This window comes from Gobius niger (assembly GCF_951799975.1).
Source record: "Gobius niger genome assembly, chromosome: 1".
NCBI classification, from domain to species: domain Eukaryota; kingdom Metazoa; phylum Chordata; class Actinopteri; order Gobiiformes; family Gobiidae; genus Gobius; species Gobius niger.
Window position 1 is genome coordinate 1272096 of NC_136852.1, and position 15939 is coordinate 1288034.

Here is a 15939-nt window from a genome sequence, read left to right on the forward strand (position 1 = left end):
AATAAACAAAAGTACAAAATAGCTCCAACAACCCAGCCCCTAATTGTGACGGAACCTTTCCCACAATTAACTTTAGCATTACAAAAAGAGCTATTTTCTAAATGTAGCTTAAGCTAGAGTCTTTGCATCTTCACTTTCTCCATGCCTGAAAGAAACAAATAGATAGAAGACAGAGATAGGAGAGAGAATGAGCTACATAGTCATTTGTTGGCCTCCAAGAGGAGACAGAGCTTGGTTATTGGTCTGTCCAGAACACTGGTCTTCGTTTGGACCTTCACAGAGCGGACCAGTCCTCTTGAGTCAGCTGTGGTGCTCAGAACTCTTCCCATCATCCATGAGCCTCTTGGAGCTGCGGCATCAGCGATTAGGACAATATCTCCTGAGAAGAAGTTCCTTTTTTCCTTTGTCCATTTTTGCCTTTCTTGCATTACAAGCAAATACTCTGATGTCCATCTTTTCCAGAAGAGCTCTGCAATGTACTGCACTTGCCTCCATCTCCTCTTGATGTACAGGTCCGATTTTTCAAACAGGCCTGGTGGCAGAATGGGTTTGCCTTTTAACAGGAGAATGTGGTTCGGAGTGAGTGCTTCCAAGTCATTGGGATCTTCTGAGACCTTTGTTATTGGCCGGTCATTGAGTATTGCCTCTACCTCACAAAAAAGTGTCTGCAGGCCTTCCTCGTCCAGCGTTTGTTGTCCGACAACAGAGGTAAGTACACTGCGCACAGAGCGAATCAAACGCTCCCAAACTCCACCTTGGTGAGAGGTCGCTGGGGTGTTAAAACTCCACTTCACTCCTTCCTGCACAAAAGTCCTTTCAATTTTAGAGTGATTTAAAGCAGCTAGAGCCTGCCTCAGCTCCTTCTTTGCACCAACAAAATTTGTGCCGTTATCTGACCTTATACTCGTCACAGGTCCTCTTCTGTTCCAGCTGTGTGGAAAACCTCCACCATAATCCCTCTTCCCAAGACTGCAAGAGCCAAAGACATGAAAGACTTCAGGCCCATTGCCCTGACCCCCATACTTAGTAAGTGTATGGAGAGAGTCATATGCAACCATCTAAAGCTGACACTTCAGGGACATTTGGATCCTCTACAATTTGCATATAGGGCCAAAAGGGGGGTGGAAGACGCCACTTTGACTCTCATCCAGACAGTGACTGAACACCTCAACAAACCTAAGTCTTGGGTGCGCATTCTGTTCATGGACTTCTCGTCCGCATTCAACACAGTGAACATAAACACACTGCTCACACGCTTGACTCATCTCAGGGTAAACTCCACCATTATTCAGTGGCTGAAGGAGTTTCTTTACAGCAGACCCCAAAGAGTCAAAGTTAATAATGTGATGTCTGACAGTTTAACGCTAAACACAGGTCTGCCTCAAGGGTGCATATTATCGCCCCTGTTATTTTCAATATACACAAATGAAATCAGATATGACACAAACATTTTAACCTTAATCAAATATGCTGATGACATGGCATTGGTTGCACGTCTCACCAACATTGACTCGGCGGCTCACTATGTAAACTCGACAGTCGAGCTTATGAAATGGTTCCAGGACAGTAACCTCCAACTTAACGTAAATAAGACAAAAGAAATGTGCTTCAGCAGCCAAAGGAAACTGGAGCCGTCAAATCCACTGTTCGAACCACTTCAGTTAAACGGACATGATGTAGAGCAAGTGGACTCATTCAAATATTTGGGAACAATTTTGGACAATTCTTTCACATTTAACGAACATGTTGACTGTGTTTACAAGAAAGCTCAGCAAAGGCTTTTCCTGCTGCGTCAGCTGAGAGGTTTTGAAGTTAGTGACCAGATCTTATCAAGGGTTTATCAGTGTTTAATTGAGAGCGTACTGATATTTAACATAGTCTCTTGGTTCGGTCATTTAACTGTCAAAAACAAAGCTAAACTTGGCAGAGTTGTTAAACAGGGCAGTAAAATAACAGGCCAAGAACAAACCAGTTTATCTCAGCATTATAGTAAAGCAGTCGTGTCTGTATTAAGATCACAGATGACGATGGCCACCCAGTGTCCCATCACTTTGAGCTCCTTCCATCAGGGCAGAGATACAGACTTCCTTGTACAAAGAAAAATGTGTACAGGAATTCCTTTGTTCCCTTTGCCATCAAGGAGCTAAATAAGTTGTAAGTACTAATGTCGTTGAGTCAGTCTGTTCCTTTTCGTAATGTAGTGAACCTGCTGCTGCTGTGTCTGCAGTGAACCGATTTTATAATGAACTGATTTTAAATGTATTGGAATGTATGAGTGGAATGTATGAGCAAGCCAAAGACAAATTTCTGCCATCATTGTGCATGGTGGACAATAAAGTTTTTCTATTCTATTCTAAATCTTCGCACAGCATTGATGCAGGAGTCTGTATCGAGGGAGTGCGCCACCTCCAGGTGTATTGGGCGACTGCTCAGACACTCCATATCGCTTCAGCACAGTTCTCCCTTTCTTCACTTCCAGTGGTCCAAAATAGTCCACTCCCACATCTGTAAACGGGGCTTTATCAGGCACAACCCTTTCCTCAGGTAAGTCTGACATTTTCTGTTCTCCGAGTTTTCCTCTGTACCTTCTGCACACTGTACATTGTGAGAGAATCTTCCTGGTCGCAGAGTTGGCATTTATGATCCAATACTTCTGTCTCAATCTGTACAGCATGTGGTTACGTCCAGCGTGTCCAAGTTGGTGATGAATGTGACGTAATATAAGCTGGGAAACATGCAGATCCTTTGACAAAATCACAGGATGTTTTACCTCCAACGGCAGGGCAGATTTAGACAGGCGCCCACCAACTCTGAGGATGCCATCTTTAATGAAAGGATCGAGGCGATACAGAGGGCTGTCTTTGGATACAGTCTTTGGGTCACGTTTTAGTGAGGAAATTTCACTGCGGAATCTTTGATTTTGTACAAACTGAATTATTGCCCTTTCAGCTTCCTCCAAGCGCTCTGGTGTCAAGCTGGATTTTCCAAGTGTGGCTTTGAATTTTTTAAGCTCATTTTGGACATTTTCATTCTGCTTGACCACATATTCCTTTCTCTTTCGGCTCCAAAGTAAAAGTCTTTCTTTCAGCTCCAACATCCAGGCCACCGATGTTTTAAGCTTTCTCCAGGATGAGAAATAGTGAATGAGTCGACCAATGGGATTGTCACGGTGTGTTGTAATAACATTCACTTTAAGTTCCTTTTTCACCTCTGGATCATCAGATTGGATGGATGAGGAGTCCACGTCAAGTTTTGGCCATTCGGTGGGAGGCAAGTGCAAAAAGTCTGGTCCCTTTAGCCATTTTCTTTTTCCAAACTCCTGAGCTCTTAGTCCTCGAGATGCTTCATCTGCAGGATTGTCTTTGGTGTTTACATATCTCCACTGATCTTTGTCTGTAGGTTCTCTGATGGCACTGACCCGGTTGGCAACATATGTGTGAAAGCGCTTTGTTTCATTGAAGATGTACTTGAGAACAGTAGTGCTATCGGTCCAGAAAAATGACCTTTGCAATGGCAACTGTAGCTCCTTCAACAGCATTGTGTTCACTCGAACAGCAAGCACAGCTGCGGCAAGCTCAAGGCGTGGGATGGTTAGTTGTTTCAGAGGAGCAACACGAGCCTTGCCTGTGATAAATGAAATATGCACACCGTCAGTGCTCTCCAATCTCAAGTACAAAACAGTGCCATATCCTGCTTGACTTGCATCTGAAAAATGATGCAGTTCTGCTTTCACTTGTGTACCAAAGTTCTTGGGTTTGATGCACCACTTTAAAACTGCTCATGTGCTGGAGTTCAGAGAGCCACGCAGACCATTGTTTGGAGCAGGCACTGGGGATTGGCTCATCCCATTTGAGGTTCATTCTGCACAGCTCCTGTAACAGTAACTTGGCAGGGATTATGAAAGGAGACAGAAAGCCCAGTGGGTCATAGAGAGAGCTCACCACTGAAAGGATGCCCCTTCTGGTGTGTGGACGTTCCTGCACTGTAGTCCTGAAACTGAACGTGTCTCCTTGTATACACCATTGCATCCCCAGAGCTCTTTCCACAGAGAGTTGGTCCCTGTCCAAATCCATGTTCTCCAAACCCACTGCTCTGATGTTGCTGGGAATCAATGCAAACACATTTGTGACCCACTTTTGGAGATGGAAGCCGCCCTTTTCACAGAGAGAGGTTAGTCCATGTATGAGCTTCACTGCTTCATCCTCTGTCGCAGTGGACTTGAGACAGTCATCCACATAGAAATTTGTTTTGACTGTGCCGAGGACGTCGGGTGAATATTGCAGTGCATTATCCTCAGCTGTTCTTCTCAGTGCATAGTTTGAGCAGCTTGGAGATGATACAGCTCCAAACAAATGCACGCACATCCTTTATTGCAGATGGCAGAAAACTTTCTCCAGCTTAACCAGGACAAAGCTGAAATGTTAATCATTGGCCCTGAGGCCCAGAGAGAGAGACTTTTACCCAAACTACAGTCACTGTCTTTAATCCTTCCTCACAGGTGAAGAACCTGGGTGTGATCTTTGACTCTGAGCTGGCGTTTATTCCACACATTAAGAATATCATCATCTAAAGAACAGAGCCAGAGTCGCCCCATTCTCTCTCGGGCCAACACGGAGACGCTCATGCATGCTTTTATCACCAGTCGTATCCACTACTGTAATGCCCTGCTTTCTGCTCTTCCCAAAAAGAGGATCTCAGGTTTACAGCAGCATGTGTCCTGACGAAGACCAGGAGGCGGGACCACATTACACCTGACAAAGACCAGGAGGCGGGACCACATTACACCTGACGAAGACCAGGAGGCAGGACCACATTACACCTGACGAAGACCAGGAGGCGGGACCACATTACACCTGACGAAGACCAGGAGGCGGGACCACATTACACCTGACGAAGACCAGGAGGCGGGACCACATTACACCTGATGAAGACCAGGAGGCGGGACCACATTACAGCGGTTTGAGAATCGCTGCATTGGCCCCGTGTGTTTCAGGATCGATTTTAAAGTTCTTTTAATGTTTTTTAAATGTCTTAATGGTCTTGGTCCTTCTTATCTTTCAGAACTGCTTTTACCTCACGAACCTTCACGGCCCCTTCGCTCCTCCGGCCGGGGTCTCCTAGTTACTTCTAAAGTCAACAAAAAGACTCAATATTACGGCCCTCGGCTCTGGAACCACCTGAGGAGGAGCTCAGGGCTGAGGAGGAGCTCAGGGCTGAGGAGGAGCTCAGGGCTGAGGAGGAGCTCAGGGCTGAGGAGGAGCTCAGGGCTGAGGAGGAGCTCAGGTCTGAGGAGGAGCTCAGGTCTGCAGAGAACGTTCATGTTTTTAAGAGCAGCTCAAGACCCACCTCTTTAGCTTAGCTTTAACTGACTAATCTATTTATTTAATGCTAATATATAAATATATATATGGGAGGTTGTCCCAGGCGCATTGTTTTAAATGTTGTATCTGTAAAGCACTTTGTGACACCTTTCGGTATGAAAAGCGCTTTATAAATAAAGTTTGATTGATTGATTGATTGATTGTATTCCTCTGGCTCCTTTGTAGTGTCTCCAGTTTTATCTTCATGTATTTTCGAAGGCTCTGAGAAAAGATCTAAAATGCAGGGGGTCACCATCAAATACAGGTTAGGCAGAGCTGAGGCTGTATTTTGTTGGACCAACAGGGCACTAATTTCATTTTGACGCTGCATGATGTTCAAAATGTCTGGAGTGTTGGTTGCTTGAATGTTGTCATGAGCATTTTGCAAAAACAGTGCTTGAGTACTTTGTCTTTGGGGAACATGAATGACATTTGGTGTGGGTGGTTGTATTACATGTTTGGGTTTGACACTGGCAGGGACAGAATTTAATGGCGCATGAGGGGAGGCTCAGAGCTCTTGATAGGCACAAAACGTTCAGCATTTGGATTTAGCCCATATGTTCCTTGAGTTTCTGACCTTTCCAAATAAGAATTCATGCCATCTGATGCTTTAGAGGCACATTTTGACACTTTTGAGCCACACTTTGAGTTTATTTCCAGAACCTCCAATCTTGCATTTTGCACCTTTACTTCTGCCTCCAGGGCAAGTTGTTCCTTTTCTCTCCTTAAATGTTCCTGTTTCCTTCTTAATTCCTCTTGTTCAAGTTTTACTTGTTCCTCCCTGTGCCTCCAAAATGTGCTTCTGCGTTAAAGCAGCAATAATCAGTGTGTAATCTGTAATGCTGCTTTTTCTGCTTGCGCTAGTATTTTTGCAGACGCACTTGATGAAGCTTTTGACACTTTAGAGACAGTTTTTGAGCTCACAATAGAACCTTTATTGGATCAGTTTGATTTTCTGGAGGCTTGATTGGAAGTTCATATGAATGGCCTGCATTTGACAACCAACCCTTGGCATCATCAATAAAGTTTGAAAATACATTTTCCTTTTGTTCAAAATATTTATTTTGTTTTTCCTTTTCATCCCGAGGTAAGTCCAGTGACACAAACGACAAATGATGTTGTTTAGCCTCATCAACACATGTTATCATTTTATCCAAAAGAGACTTGACTGCATCGATATTGTCTGCAGAATGCATCAATTGATCCATTTGACTCATGTAGGACTTGGCTTGTTTGTATTTCTTAGATCTTTTTTCCTGACACGTTTGTATGAAAAACATCATTCCTTTAACGGTGTAACTTGTGCGCCTTTTAGTGGAAAGCGCCGTGTCACTAGTGACTTTGGATGCAACGTCAGACATGTTACTTTTTTATTGATGTTGTTGGCCAGAGTTATTTGCAAAGAGGCTGGGACACGTACCACGCAGAACTGTTGCTTGATGTTTGCGATGGTTGGTTTTGCGCACGGAGTTGGTGCGCGCCGTTGTCGTTGAGTGGGGCCGTGAGTCAGCTGTTGAGGCTTTGGGCCTGTGCGAATCCAAATTGCGACAATATGGCTCATCCACACGTACATGCAGCTCCAGCGGCGGCCCCGTTCCACAATACGGCGTCCGGCGAAGTTTTACACAGACGGATGGGTCGGATTGTGATGTTTGTGTCCAGCCCGCGCTGCCTCCACCGCTCGGCCCAGCCTTTGTCTTGGTTTCAGCGTCCAGGTGTGTAATCCAAATTAGTCCAATTTCAAGGTAAAGGCAGGTTTTTTATTTAATGTAGTGGCTATTTGTCCATAAACTTAAATCAAAACAAAAGGTCCAACTTCTCAAATGGCCACTGAGGCTGCGTCGTGACTTTAGGCTTTACGCAGGTTAAGAGGCACCAAATCAACAATGTCCATGCAAAAGATGAGTTTGAGGAGGTTTATTTACAAAGCATAGCAAGCTCACAGACATTTCTGCTGCCTCTCTGTTGCTGGTAAAAAAACATATGCCCTCACAGCCTGAGGTCCCTCCCACCTTGACCCACTTATGTAAATCAACGAAAAGCCACAGTGACCAATAAACAACATCTATCCATCCATTTTCTGCCGCTTTATCCGGGGCCGGGTCGCGGGGGCAGCAGTCTCAGCAGAGATGCCCAAACTTCCCGATCCACACACACCTCCTCCAGCTGTTCTGACCCCGAGGCGACACCAGGCCAGCTCGGAGACATAGTCCCACCAGCGTGTCCTGGGTCTTCCACGAGGCCTTGTCCCACTAGGACATGCCTGGAACACCTCCCGCGGGAGGCGACCAGGAGGCATCCGGAACAGATGCCCGAGCCACCTCAGCTGCTCCTTTCGACGTGAAGGAGCAGCGACTCTACTCCGAGCTCCTCTCGGGTAACTGAGCTCCTCACCCGATCTCGGAGGGTGCGCCCAGACACCCTGCGAAGGAAACTCATTTCGGCCGCTTATATTCGCGATCTTGTCCTTTCGGTCATTACCCAAATCTCATGACCATAGGTGAGGGCGGGAACGTAGATCGATCGGTAAATCGAGAGCTTTGCCCCGACTCAGCTCCCTCTTCACCACGACAGACCGATACAGCGACTGCATCACTGCTGACGCCGCACCGATCCGTCTGTCCATCTCACGCTCCATCCGCCCCTCACTCGTGAACAAGACCCCGAGATACTTGAACTCCTCCACTTGAGGTAAGGACTCCCCACCGACCTGTAGAGGGGAAGGAGAACCATGGCCTCAGATCTGGAGGTGCTGATCCTCATCCCGGCCGCTACACACTCGGCTGCAAACCGCCCCAGAGCAGCTGAAGGTCCTGGTTTGTTGAGGCCAACAGAACAACATCGTCCGCAAACAGCAGAGATGAGACTCTGAGGCTCCCAAACCGGACGCCCTCCGGCCCCTGGCTGCGCCGAGAAATTCTGTCCATAAAAGTAATGAACAGAACCGGTGACAAAGGGCAGCCCTGGCGAAGACCAACACGCACCGGGAACAGGTCTGACTTACTGCCGGCAATGCGAACCAAGCTCCTGCTGCGTCATACAGGGAACGGACAGCCCTTAGCAGAGGGCCCCGGACCCCATACTCCCGGAGCACCCCCCACAGGGCACCACGAGGGACGCGGTCGAACGCTTTCTCCAGATCCACAAAACACATGTGGACTGGTTGGGCGAACACCCACGAACCCTCAAGCACCCGACGGAGGGTATAGAGCTGGTCCAGTGTGCCACGACCAGGACGAAAACCGCAACCGTAATTGGAACACACCCTCCAATCCCCCTTCTTAAAGAGAGGGACCACCACTCCGGTCTGCCAATCCAGAGGCACTATCCCCGACCGCCACACGATGTTGCAGAGACGTGTCAGCCAAGACAGTCCTACAACATCCAGAGACTTAAGGTACTCAGGACGAATCTCATCCACCCTCGGCGCCACCGAGGAGCTTTCTCACCACCTCGGTGACTTCAGCCCCGGTGATGGGCGAGCCCACCTCCGAGTCCCCAGCCTCTGCTTCCTCATTGGAAGACGTGACGATGGGATTGAGGAGGTCCTCGAAGTACTCCTTCCACCGCCCGACGACATCCCCAGTCGAGGTCAGCAGCTCCCCACCCGCACTGTAAACAGTGTTGGTGAAGCACTGCTTCCCCCTCCTGAGGCGCCGGACGGTCCATGGCTTCTCCGAACTCCTCCCAGACCCGAGTTTTAGCCTCTGTGACCGCACGAGCTGCAGCACGCTTGGCCTGCCGGTACCTCTCAGCTGCCTCAGGAGTCCCACAAGCCAACAAGGCCAGGTAGGACTCCTTCTTCAGCTTGACGGCATCCCTTACTTCCGGGCGCCACCACCGGGTTCGGGGATTGCCGCCGCGACAGGCACCAGAGACCTTACGGCCACAACTACGAGCAGCCGCATCGACAATGGAGGAGGAGAACAGAGTCCACTCGGACTCCATGTCCCCAGCCTCCCTCGGACAATAAATAAATAAACAACAACATAAATAATTTTCTAAATTAGCAGAAATAACAAACCAGAAATAATATGCATAAATGCAAAATAAGCAAATTAACTTTAGCAAGAAAGAAAAAAAATTAGGCTACAACTTAACTTAAGCCTAAAATAAACAAAAGTACAAAATAGCTCCAACACCCCCCATGAACTGTATACAAATAATTCAGGAAGTCACAGACATCCTGGTAGATAAAGAATCAGAGTCTGATAAAAGCCCAGTTTGGTTCATCATGAATCATCGGCTGTCTGTATCAAGAAATGTCCAGCTTAATCGATTTATCAAACCCTCTTTACAAACAGTAGGCACAGTGCTGAACCCGAAACTTGCCTTGTGTTTGAGGCCGTGACTCCTGTAAACCAGCTTCACATCTTTCTCAATGCTATCACAGATTTGATCAATGTGTGTGGCTATGGCCATCTGCGGGACTCCTAAAATGTCATAAGATGCAGGAACATGATGGTGAAATTTGTTAATACTTTGGCAAATATAGCCGCTCTTACCCAGCTCTTTGGCCGCCTCTTTGATATGCTTCATCTTCTCAAGAACAGCAGTATGAATGTTTGTAGCATTTGCATCCAACACACACACCAACACATGTACTCGGTCATCGATGCTGGGATTAGATCTGTACTTCTCGTTTTGTGGAGACAATGTCTTCTCTTGGTCGAACTGAGCAAGAAAAGGGTTAATTTCCAATCTGTAAATGTTCAAAGGTTTGGTTGGTTACCAACAGTTTATGGCAGACGTACGTCATATCCATCCTTCACATGGCCCATCATGGCAAGTTTAATGTCTTCAGGTCGAACTCCCACATTTTCAGCAGCCTCCAGTCCCATCAAGTCATTGAACACAATCGGGACTGTTTTCTTTCCAGGTGCTCTTAATTTGTGGGTTTTGTACTGGTGGAGAGACAGTGTGTGTCAGAATCATGAGAGACAGTGTTTTAAATTTCGAATGTTACCGTTTTGGTGCAGCTTTGGGTGGTAGAGGTACTGGAATCGACAGCAGCCACATTAACAGATCTGTCAAGAATGAGACCGGCTGCAGAGTTGATGAAGGAGGACTTGCCAGCTCCCACAGGTCCATAAAGCAGGATACGCACGTGTGAGGCTCCTTCTGGTTTATAGTTTCTCACATCAGTAAGAAGGCGATCCTTCTGCCTGTGGGAAAGTTATAGTTGATGTTAAACCAAATCTTCCATCTATACATGTGTTTGTGCTAAGAGCTCACCCCCAGTCCATCAGTCTCCAGGGTTCGTCCAAAACTGAAGTGCCAGAATCAGAGATCAAATACACACATCAAATAGTTAAGGTTGAAGCAAAATGCTCAAGTTACTTTCACTTTAATCACAAAACTTTACAACACAATGTGTACAGTCTAAAGACAAACATCTGGAACTTGGAACCGTGACACTCTAACCCGCCGTAACACTGCCCTCTGTTAGCAGTGACATTGTGAAGTAGGACACTCAGTGATCTGGGTCTGAAACAACTCATATTATTTGTATTTACATTATATATAAATAAATCAACATTAAGTTTGAGTTGAATATGTTTTGGTTGTAGGACATGAATATGTCATACTTTTAAAATGTTAGAAAACAGTTCTATCAGATATTTTCTTGAACCTACGTTTGCTGTCACTTCCACCCATGGTCTTTATCGTCTGTGCCGCAGAAATCTGTAATGACAACATACATCTACCTTAGCTGATTTGTTAGTGTGACTGTATTCCTCAGGGGCCTCATTTATCAAGCTTGCTGCGCACAAAATGAGGCCAAAACTTTGCGTAGCCGCTCCTCTGCGCCAAACAAACTGAACGTGAAACATTGAGCTGCTCCACGCAAACTAAAGAGCTGCCGTACGAGGTCCGCACTTTTCAAAAACACTGCTGAGAGACGGGAGAGCAGAGACAGGACTGGTTTCAGGAAGTCAGGTTTGGTTTGGTTTGGTTTGAAATGGCTTGAATTTACTTTCTTCAGTAATGACAAAGATTAGAATGAAATAAGCAACTTATCACGATGTTTGTGAATATTGATGCGCACATACGTGCACGCTCGTACCCGTGCACGTGTGTGTGCACTGGCGCTAAAGCCTTTTAAACGGGAAGCAGGAATGACTCCGCTGTCCTGTGCTTTGAGTCATCTCTGGACATAAGTCTGACCAACTGGGTTTAGGTCCAAAGCTCGGGTCACATGACCTTCAGACGAGGCCGTCTTTACGCAGTGCCCGGACACTGACCTCTCCTCACTCACTCCACCCGGACACTGACCTCTCCTCACTCACTCCACCCGGACACTGACCTCTCCTCACTCACACCACCCGGACACTGACCTCTCCTCACTCACTCCACCCGGACACTGACCTCTCCTCACTCACTCCACCCGGACACTGACCTCACCTCACTCACTCCACCCGGACACTGACCTCTCCTCACTCACACCACCCGGACACTGACCTCTCCTCACTCACTCCACCCGGACACTGACCTCTCCTCACTCACTCCACCCGGACACTGACCTCACCTCACTCACTCCACCCGGACACTGACCTCTCCTCACTCACACCACCCGGACACTGACCTCTCCTCACTCACCCCACCCGGACACTGACCTCTCCTCACTTACTCCACCCGGACACTGACCTCTCCTCACTCACTCCACCCGGACACTGACCTCACCTCACTCACTCCACCCGGACACTGACCTCTCCTCACTCACACCACCCGGACACTGACCTCTCCTCACTCACCCCACCCGGACACTGACCTCTCCTCACTCCACCCGGACACTGACCTCTCCTCACTCACTCCACCCGGACACTGACCTCTCCTCACTCACCCCACCCGGACACTGACCTCTCCTCACTCACCCCACCCGGACACTGACCTCTCCTCACTCACCCCACCCGGACACTGACCTCTCCTCACTCACACCACCCGGACACTGACCTCTCCTCACTCCACCCGGACACTGACCTCTCCTCACTCACACCACCCGGACACTGACCTCTCCTCACTCACTCCACCCGGACACTGACCTCTCCTCACTCACACCACCCGGACACTGACCTCTCCTCACTCACTCCACCCGGACACTGACCTCTCCTCACTCACACCACCCGGACACTGACCTCTCCTCACTCCACCCGGACACTGACCTCTCCTCACTCACTCCACCCGGACACTGACCTCACCTCACTCACTCCACCCGGACACTGACCTCTCCTCACTCACACCACCCGGACACTGACCTCTCCTCACTCACACCACCCGGACACTGACCTCACCTCACTCACTCCACCCGGACACTGACCTCTCCTCACTCACACCACCCGGACACTGACCTCTCCTCACTCACACCACCCGGACACTGACCTCTCCTCACTCACTCCACCCGGACACTGACCTCTCCTCACTCACTCCACCCGGACACTGACCTCTCCTCACTCACTCCACCCGGACACTGACCTCTCCTCACTCACTCCACCCGGACACTGACCTCTCCTCACTCACCCCACCCGGACACTGACCTCACTCACACCACCCGGGCTGAACCGCTGCTTCATCCTACACAGAACATGACCTACAGCGTGTGCCGTTTGGAGTTTGACTGAAATGCCCCACAGTTTATCGTGTTTTATTGGCAAATCCAAATTTTGCTATTGGCAAATCTAGCCGACACTTAAGGCGCTTCTTTACGTTGTAAACATGAAAAGTTTCATTGATGGAATATGTAGAAAGATGCCAAAACGTGTGATCAGAGAAGCAGAGTTCACTCTTCAGTAAATCTCCTCTGCCCGAGCTGCGGCAGCATCAGCCCCTCCCTCTCTGCCCCTCCCTCTCTGCCCCTCCCTCTCTGCCCCTCCCTCTCTGCCCCTCCCTCTCTGCACATCCCTCTCTGCCCCTCCCTCTCTGCCCCTCCCTCTCTGCCCCTCCCTCTCAGCCCCTCCCTCTCTGCCCCTCCCTCTCTGCCCCTCCCTCTCTGCCCCTCCCTCTCAGCCCCTCCCTCTCTGCCCCTCCCTCTCTGCACATCCCTCTCTGCCCCTCCCTCTCTGCCCCTCCCTCTCTGCCCCTCCCTCTCTGCCCCTCCCTCTCTGCCCCTCCCTCTCAGCCCCTCCCTCTCTGCCCCTCCCTCTCTGCCCCTCCCTCTCAGCCCCTCCCTCTCAGCCCCTCCCTCTCTGCCCCTCCCTCTCTGCACCTCCCTCTCTGCCCCTCCCTCTCTGCTCCTCGTCTTCGGTAAAACCCACTCATTATCGCCTCATGTTTAGGGAAATCTCATTCATAAGTCACTTTGCATTGCCTTTTATGGTCAAATGTTGGAGGGCAGAGGGCGTGCCGTGAGGTCCGCAGCTTTCTGCTCCAGCTGGAATCAGCGAAGGAAAGATTGCGTGCCGACGCATACGCAGGGTTTTATAGATCAGACACAAACTTTGCGTACAGAATTTTGCCTTACTTTCCTACGTACTTTCAAAGTCAGAGTCTCACGCACAGTTTGATAAATGAGGCCCCTGGTTACTCAGGTTTAAAATAGGCTACATTTTCTACGCCATTGCGATTGACTGCGGAATTGCGGGAAGCGAATGCAGAAATTTCATAAACTGTTCAAATTGCATAAATTGCTTAATTTGCATAATCTAATTTGCATAAACTGGTAAAATGCATAAAATGTCATGTTGCATAAACTGTATAAACTGCATAAAGTGGTAAATTGCATGAATGGGTTAATTTGCATAAACTCTTAAGTTGCATAAACGGTTTAAAATGCATAAAGTGGTTACTTTGTGTGGCAAGGCGAAGGTTGACTTCGATTTGATTTTAGCTTTAAAATGCCACAACGCCACCCCAGGAGTTTCACCTGGAGATTTAACTAAATACAGATTGACAAAGCACAAGGCACACAGGTTCGTTCTGATATAAAATGACAAGCAGGCAATGTCCATCTTACAAAAGTTTGCTTTATTTTTAAGTAATTTAAAACAGTTGTGTTTGTTGAGTTCCATTTCGAAGTGCACAATTACTTTTTAATGCAAGTTCTGTACCACTTGTCCATAATTTCAGTTCTTTATCCAGTACCTGGTTTTCGTTACTTCAATACATTTCGTAGTCATTCGGTTGCACTTGTTCCAGAGCGAAGAGAGGACCAGACAAGACAGCAGTTTCCGTGCCTGAAGCTGCTAACACAACGAGGGAAACCTAAGCGGTCGACAGGAGGACGGAGCTTTTTAGTCGGACGCCACGCCGAGCTACCACAGCTCCCACACGAGCTTCGCAAGGTTGGACGATGTAACCAGCGCACCAGATACCAGCGCCACCGACATGCTGCGCAGACATGAAGGAGCGCTCGAACCGGGCGGCCCGGAGACCAGGGGCGGAAGTGAGAGGTCAGAGGGCGCGTAACCTGAACCACGCACTATTTATAGGGCGACGCAATGCATGAAGCAAATAATAAAAAACAAAATATTTACGTGGCAGAGCCTGCCTGCAGGCGATACTGCCACATTTGCATAAATTATTAATGTTGCATAAACTTTTATATTCCATAAACTGGTCAAACTGTTGAAATGGCCTCAGTGCTTGATTGGCAGAAGCTGCACAAATGGCTGAAAGGCCTGGAGTTTCCCCATTGGCTGGATTCCCCCATACACACCAATGCAAACATTTCAAACTCTTGTATAAAAAAACTGGAAAACTGCAGAAGCCAATTTTTTCTCAAAACTCACAAGTTGCAGAAGCTGAACATGCACAAAGTGCAGAAATTGCAGAAAATGCAGAAAAAAGTGCAGAAAAGCATGGATTTGCGGCAGCCCCATTATAAGTCAATGGGAAAAATCTCCGACATTTTGGCCGATTGCGGAAAAAACGTAAGTTGCAGAAGTCCCAAAAGTAACAGCACCTTCTCCTCAACATGCGGAACGTTTTGATGCATAACTTGCATAAATTGCACAAAGCATGAAGGTGCTGAAAGCTGGAGAAAATCGGGAAAAAGATGGAAGAGGAATAATAATAAAGAACATGAAAACCAATAATTGACTGCGGAAGAATTCCGCAGTCAATCAATGAAACTTTAATAAAATACTTTGCTCAGGAAAGATTCATCTTTTAAATGAAAACAATGCTTTGGAATTTCATCTGTGTTAAGTTCAAATCAATGAAAATGTCAAAATAGAGATTTCATTCTTTCTATGGTCTTATCAGCCAGTCCTATATATTAAAATAAAGATCTCCATTTATATGAAACCCTGCTACACACTCAGGGACTTACCTGCAGATGCTCCTTCAGTGAATGACCAAGCGATGAGCCTGAAACACGAATTTAGACTGAGGCCATCCCAGGGGTGGAGGCTATAAAAGTATACTGAATATTACTTCTCTGATTGTGTCAGTGCAGCCACTCCTTTCAGAGCAGTGGGAGGAGATCCCAGTCCAAGACTCCCGTGTCCTCAGTCTTCAGTCACACACAGACCAGAGCAGCTGCAGGTAGGTCTCATATTCACACTCTTACCGCCACTTCCAAAAATAGCTCTTGAGCGTACCACCACCTCTCCGTGCGCCAAGAACGTGCTTTTAGCGTACT

General features: G+C 47.8%; 1 protein-coding gene and 1 long non-coding RNA gene across 2 annotated transcripts in view; both read right to left on the reverse strand.

Annotated features, from left to right (window-relative positions):
• The window catches only part of LOC306969098 (fibroblast growth factor 12-like), a gene marked incomplete at its 5' end in the record, with an annotated part of 20443 nt that extends 10242 nt beyond the window's left edge, over positions 1–10201 (reverse strand). Inside the window, 2 exons of the mRNA XM_079564700.1 lie at positions 9866–10034; positions 10115–10201. Of these exons, the coding sequence (XP_079420826.1) occupies positions 9866–10034; positions 10115–10201 (256 nt within the window). The remainder of the gene's footprint in view (positions 1–9865; positions 10035–10114) is intronic.
• A 213-nt stretch (positions 10202–10414) lies between these two features.
• Positions 10415–11031, reverse strand: LOC306980842. Its single transcript, XR_013794058.1, has 3 exons — positions 10997–11031; positions 10596–10629; positions 10415–10525 (listed from the first exon to the last, which is right to left on the reverse strand). It is a non-coding gene; the product is annotated as an uncharacterized lncRNA (long non-coding RNA).
• Positions 11032–15939: the final 4908 nt, after the last annotated feature.